At 38.0% G+C, this 7,491-nt stretch overlaps 1 protein-coding gene across 1 annotated transcript in view; it reads left to right on the top strand.

Moving 5' to 3' along the window:
• Positions 1–7,491, top strand: part of WDR64 (WD repeat domain 64) — a 457,550-nt gene that overhangs the window by 216,728 nt on the left and 233,331 nt on the right. The window contains exon 11 of the mRNA XM_006868582.1: positions 6,325–6,503. Within this exon, the coding sequence (XP_006868644.1) occupies positions 6,325–6,503 (179 nt within the window). The remainder of the gene's footprint in view (positions 1–6,324; positions 6,504–7,491) is intronic.

The following is a 7,491-nucleotide window of genomic DNA, read 5'->3' on the forward strand; positions in this document are numbered from 1 at the left end:
AAGACCCAAAGTAAACCCGCAACCCCAACTCCATTGTGGTTACCTTATATTCCATTAGTTCTTCCCTCATTTAAGACAATCTATTTTATCCAGTAATCTACCTGACCTTCCCATCACCTGGATCTCTGTTCTTCTGTGTTTACCTTTTTTCACATTGTAATTGTTTTGATCATAGGCTTACCTTCCAGATCCTCTGTTCTTATCATTTTATTCTGTTCTTGACATTTCCATTTGTCAACTGAGTTCAGGTTGATGCTGCCATGTACGTCATTATGTAGTTATTGTTATACCCAGTATTTTTTAATGAAATGGAAAAACTAATCTCTAGCTTTATATAGAAATTAAGGAAACTTTGAAGAGCTAAATCAATGAAAAAGAAGAACAAAGTAGGAACCTCATGCTTTCTGATCTCAACCACATACTGGCTCAATGACCAACATACAGATCAGTACTGGATTAGAATTGAGAAATGTTTATCTTTGGCAAAGGGTCAAAGTCCATTCTATAGAAAAGTAACAATCTCTTTGGCACCAAATGTTAAAGAGACTTTCTACATGCAGAAATATGTATATACATGCAGAAAAATGAAACCAAATCCATACCTCACACCATGCACAAAAACTAACTTAAAATGGATCAAAGACCTAAATATCAAAGCTAAAACTATAAAGTTACTGGAAGTTAATATAGAGTAATAACTAAAGGACCTAATTTTCAGCATTAATAGCCTATCAAACAAAACTAAATAAGCACAAATGACATAAGATAAATTAGAAAACTAGGACCTCTTTCTCAAGTTCAGGATGAAGCTGAAAAGCATTAAGTCCACGTTAATGAAAATATGACCTTGAGTATATAGTGTTGTGTCTCAATTTACTCAGATGACCACTCAAGACTCTCAGGATCAGCAAGGAAGCCTTTATTAGCTGGCCAGCGACTACAGCCTCCCTAAAAGCAGGAAAATTGCAGCCCCGACCCAGTTTTTCAAAGAGTATTTATTTATGCATAGGGAGTCTGATATTATCTTGTACAAACTAAGGGTATGATGTATGCATGAGCTGTTAGGGTGGGGGCTAGGAGTACATCAGGAATTTGCATAAGCAGTTTTACAGAAGCCAAGTTTAGCCAGAGTTAAGGGGAAAAGGGGTTTCTGCATCCAGGGGCATTGTTGATGCCAAAAATTTCCCACTTCAGCCTGATCCTTTCTTAAAAATTAGTTACTATAGGGCAATTGGGCATTAGTTACTATAGGGCAATTGGCATCAAATAGCACTTGAATTTAGAGAATGTCTCAAGAGCACATTTAATGCATTAGACACTTATGACCGAAGACCAGAAGACATCAAGAACTTCATACTTCAAGAAAGCAACAAGTCATTAAAAAGACAAGAAAAAAAGAAAATAACAAAATGGGTGTCAGAATACACTCTGAAACTTGCTCTTGAACACAGAAAAACTAAATTGACTGGAAGAAATGAGAAAATAAATGAAAAGTGTTATAATAAAATGTGTGAAGACATTGAGTTAGAAAACCAAAAGGGAAGAACACACTCAGCATTTCTCAAGCTGAAAGAATGAAAGAAATTTTCAAGCCTGATGTTGCAAGATTGAAGGAGTCTATAAGCAACGTATTGAATGGAACAGAATGCATCAAAAGAAGATGGGTGGAATATACAAAGTCACTGTACCAAACAATTAGTTGATGTTCAAACATTTCAAGAGGTAGCAAATGATCAAGCACTGAGGGTATTGAAGGAAGAAGTCCATGTTGCACTGAAGACATTGGTGAAAAACAAGTCCCCGGAAATCGACAGAACACAAATTGAAATGTTTCAAGAAATGGATGCAGTGTTGATGGCACTCACTTGTCTATGCTAAAAAATTTGGATGGTAACAGTATTTCTGTACATTCCAAAGAAAAGTGATTCAATTGAATGTAGAGCTCATTAATATCACATGCAAAACATTTTAAAGATAATTCAAAAACAGTTTAGTAGTACATCAACGGAATTTCCAGAAATTCAAGCTGGATTCAGAAAAGAATGCAGAACTAGAGATATAATGCTGCCATCAGATGGATCTTGACTGAAAGAAAATAGCAGAAAATGCTTACTAGTGCTTTATTGACTAAGCAAAGTCATTCAACTGTGTGGATCATAAACTATAGATAACATTGAGAAAAATGGGTATCCCAGAACACTTGGTTGTGCTCATGAGGAACCTGTACATAGACCAAGAGGTAGTCATTCGAATAGAACAAGTAGATACGGAATGGTTTAAAATCAAGAAAGGTGTGTGCCAGAGTTGTATCCTTTCACCATACTTATTCAATCTGTATGCTCAGCAAGTAATATGAGAAGTTAGATTATATTGATTGGCATAAGGATTGAAGGAAGATTCATTAATTCATTAACCAAAGGATGTATTGCATTCAGCAGACTATACAAAGGAAGATTCATTAACCAAAGGATGTATTGTATTCAGCAGACTATAAAACCTTACTTGCTGGAAGGAAAGAAGAATTTAAATACTTACTGATGAAGATCAAAGACTACAGCCTTCAGTATGGATTGCACCTCAATGTAAAGAAAACAAAAATCCTCACAATTGAACCAATAAAATATGATAAACAGAGATAAAATTGAAATTGTCCCACCGAATACTAGAGTGGAGAATGAAGCATCCAGCTAATAAGAAGAGAGGGCATATGCACAAGAACACCCACACTTGCAGATAATACCCACCTGATCTGACTTCAATAGCTGGATGATCAGAGCTCAACTAGAAGAAGAAAGAAGAGGGAAAAAAAAGAGTAATCTGATACAATTTGATGAACTTGACCTACACCTATGGATGGAGTAGCTCTTGACCTACATCTGTGGATGGAGTAGCTCAAAAGAGGGAACAAATCTTTATAGTGAAGATCATTCCCACCCCCTCGATACAGAGGGTAGACAGGGATGGCAACTTGAACATTGGCTACCCAAAATGGGGGGGGCTACACAGGCAAGAGGTGACTGGCTTACAAGCTTTCAATAGGGAGCCTAGGTCCAGAGGGCGCAGAGGAAGGTAGAATCTCTACTGAGTAGTATCCAATCTGTCTAGGCGTGACTAGTGAAAGGAGATGGGGATAGCACTTGTGTGGTACAATAGTGAGTAATTACTATCAGGAGTAACTGTGAGGGTTGGAAATGTCAAGGTAGATATTTTGTATCAAAAGGAGGGGAGTGGTTGACTTTACAGTCCAGGAGTGGAGGTCCCTGGGACCATCAAGGGAGAAGAGAGGAGTGTGGGACCCTACACAGAGAAACAGTGATGCCAGAGATGGAGGCAGAGACGATAATGTAGAGAGATGGAGTGGCTTGGAACTCTAGACCCAGAGAGGGAGAGGGGCTGTGTGCTGACAACCAGAGGTCAGGTTTGTGGGGTGTACCCTTTGGTTGGTTGACGGTGCATGGAGGGGATTGTAACCATGGCAAGTAATGATATAGGATGAATGTAAAGCTAATGTTCTCCCATGTAAACTATCAAATAATTCACAACAAAACAGTTTTTAAAAAATTGATATTTCCAAAGACTTCATTTTGCTTGGATTTACAGTCAGTATTCATAGAAGCAGCAGTCAAGAAACCAAAATATGTATTGCATTTGGCAGATCTGCTGCAGAAGACCTCTTTAAAGTGTTCAAGAGCTAAGATGTTAATTTGAGGACTAGGGTGTACCTGACCCAAGCTGTGATATTTTCTATTGTCTCATATGCATGTGTAACTTGGACAATGAATAAGGAAAACTGTAGAAGAATCTATGCATTTGAATTATAGTGCTGATGAAGAATATTGAAAGTACAGTGGACTGCCAGAAGAACAAACAAATCTGTCCTAAGAGAAATTCAGAAAGAATGCACCTTGAATGCTCCTTGGAAGCAAGCATGTACTTTGGAAATGTTGTTAGGATACACCAGTCCATGGAAAAGGGCATCATGCATGACAACGTGGAGAGTCAATGATAAAGAGGAAGACCCCCAACAAGATGGATTGACACAGTGACAGCAACATAAGGCTCAAACATAACAACAGTTGCAAGGATGGCGCAGGACTGAGTAATGTTTTGTTCTGTTGTGCATGGGTTGGAACCAACTGGACAGCTCCCAAGACCTACTAGCAGTTCACAAAGATAATAGCCTAGTTTGGTTAGTAGTGTCTGGGGTCTTAAAAGCTTGTGAATGGACATCTAAGATTTAACTATTGGTCTTTCCTCCTATGAAGCCAAAGAGGAAATCAAAGGTTCAAAGAAAAATGTTCCACTCAACATGTATCTGAGGACAAAGTTGAGAAGGAATGAGAAGGTGGGTGAAGTAGAAATAGGAACCGCAGGGGTGAAACGACATAACTGTTATTGCATGGAAGGGATTGCAATCATTGAGATGAAATAAAGTATATTATTTGTTGAATGTAATACTGATGATCTTGTCTGTAAACCTTCAGTCAATTCTCAATAAAAAGTAAAAAAAAAAAAAAAGCCCCCTAAATATTCCACATGAACTACAAGCTCATTTTTCTAACTTGAAGCCAGAAGGACTAGATGGTCTGCGGCTTACGACACTATAAAAATCATGACTAGAATGGAAGAAAACCATATCTACTGGACATATAGCGACTAGAGGAACTCCCAAGACTATCAACCTAAGATAACTTTTGAACTTGGAATTGAACCTTTTAGCAGGTCACCTTTTAGCCAAATCATAAGTTGGCTTATAGAATAAACAATATCACACATGTCTGGCACTATAGGATAAGCACTGGACTGCTAACCACAAGGTGGACAGTTCAAACCCACTCATTAGCTGCTCCTTGGAAACCTTATCCAGGGTTGTTATGAGTCAGAATTGACTTGATGACACTAACCTACAACAAACAATTAACTACAAGAGACCAAACAATTAACATTTACGCAAAAGCAAAGACAAGGAGCTAAGAAGAGGAAGGGAAGCTAGATCACTGGAAAGAGAACAAACAGATTGGAAATAATGAGAATGCTTACATAGTGCAGAGATTGTAACCAGTGGCATGAAACAGTTTGTATAAAAAATTGTTAAAGGGAAACCCAATTTGCTATGTAAACTTTCACTTAAAATACAATAACATTTTTTAATAATCCATCTATTTCACAATGGTTATTTAGAAATTAGTCTTATATTTAATTTTGATGTTGTAAGCATTGGTTTGTGAGCACACTTATTCATTATATTTAATAAGACCAGGTTTACAGAGTGCTTTATCATTCATTGGCTGAAACTAGCAATAATTTCCAGTCACTAAATGGAAGTTCAAGGACCCCTGTAGGATAAACACCGACTGCTAACCACAGTGTCAGCAGTTCCTACTCACCAGCAACTCTGCGGAAGAAAGATGAGGTAGTCTGTTCTGTAAAGATTTAGTCTTGGAATCAGTTGGATTGCTGTGTTGTTTTTTTAAATGGAAGTTGAACTTCAGCATGAAGTTAAACATCACCATTATTGTTGAGTACTAGATGGAGAGATATGCAGCAAACACAATAAAGAGGAAAGTGAAGTATAAAAATTAGGCAAATGCAATTCATAAAAGGGCATATCAGTGAAGTCCAAATAGTGTGCATTTGAAAATCTGTTAAGCCGCACATGAACATCTTTCTGGTTGAATCACATTTGTTCCATTTGCCAAAATGCTTTAGAGCTATTGAACATATTTCCTAGACATTAAATTACTAACCTCACTAATTAGCTCTTTCCAAATAATCTGCTGCTGCTGCTGCTGCTGTTGCATGCCTGCACGTCCAGCTCATAGTGACCATCTTTAGGCTTACTAAGTCTTTACAGGAACAGAAACCCTCATCTGTCTCCAGAGGAGTGGCTGGTGAATTCAAACGGTTGACCTTGTGGTTAGCAGTCCAATCCATAAACCATATACTACCAAGGGGAGTCCTGGTATGGCGCTGTGGATTACTGCGCCAGACTACAAAGCTCTTTGAACTGTAAGGTCAGCAGTTCAAGCTCACCAGCTGCTCTTTGGGAACCCTCTACAGGTTTGCTTTGGGTCAGAACCGACTCGACGGCACTTCACAACAACATACTACCAGGTTCTTTTCCAAACCAACTGTTATTAAGAGCTGTCAGGTCAGTTCTGACTCACACTGACCCTTGGATAGGGTTTCCAGTGAGCAGCTAGTGAGTGGGTTTGAACTGCCCACCTTGTGGTTAGCCGTTCAGTGTTTATCCGACAGTGCCACACCGGGACCCAACTAACTAGTTAGGTAAAATTCTCTGATATTCAAAAAATCTAACATTAGATATAGATGAGCTTCTTATTTCTGTTACAGGATCTAGTGTTATAGATATGTATCCTTTGACTCGAATGATACAAGACACGAAACAGATTCCTCACACTCATGAACGAGAAATCAATGTCTTGCTTTACAACAAAACCTTTCACCAAGTACTCACTATCTGCTCAGAATCTATAATTAAGGTGAGTACATCTTGGTTCTTCAGAAAGAAAAAGACAAAACAAATAAAATGTTCTTTTTGCAGGGATTACACCAACATAGTGATCGTACATTAAAGCTATTTTAGGCTTTCATGAATACATAAAAAACAAGTATTTCAAATATGCACTGACTGTCTGCTAGTTTTATTATCAATTAAGAATGTAAAAACAAATAATATCAAAGATAGAAAAGTAGCATATATTTTGGGTTTGTTTTTTTTTTTAAGGTTTTTATTGTGGATTGAGTGAAAATTTACAGGCCAAATCATCAGTTTTACATTCAACAAATCATATACCTTGTTTCATCACAATGATTATAATCCCCTCCATGTACCATCAGTTAACAGTACTTCTCTCTATTCACTTTAGCTCTTTTTTAAAAACAAAAAACAAAAAACAGGCATATATAATAATTTACACTGCCAAAGGACACACTCTGCAAGTCTGCCTCCTGGCTGCCATCTCTTAGTCCTGCTCTTCCCATGAATCTAGAGTCCTCAGCTGCTTCCTCTCTCCATGTCTCCATCTCTGCCTCCATGTCTAGTGTCGCTGCATCTCTGGATAAGGTCTCACATTCACTTGTGCTCTTCTCCCTTGGGCCTTTGTTTCTGGATTGTAAGATGAACTACTCCCCATTTTTGTTAACAAAACTTCTACCTTTACAATTGTGACAGTCGCAATTAGTCATGATAACAATTACTCACTATTGAATCATTACGAATCTTATCACTGTATCTTTTTACCTGACCCTTCTAGACAAGAAGAAAACTATTCAGTGAGGACTCTTTCTTCCCCTACACACTCTTAAACAAAATTCCCCCTTGAAACCTTGTAAGCCAGCCACTTCGTGCCTTTATCGCCCCCTCATTTTACATAGCCAGTGTCTAAGTTACCAAGCCCTATCTTCCCTGTGTACAGAGGGGATAGCATTGATACTTGATGTAAAAACTCCTTCCCTCTCTGTTGGTAT

The sequence above is a fragment of the Chrysochloris asiatica genome, unplaced genomic scaffold, assembly GCF_000296735.1.
Source record: "Chrysochloris asiatica unplaced genomic scaffold, ChrAsi1.0 scaffold00119, whole genome shotgun sequence".
Lineage (NCBI taxonomy): Eukaryota > Metazoa > Chordata > Mammalia > Afrosoricida > Chrysochloridae > Chrysochloris > Chrysochloris asiatica.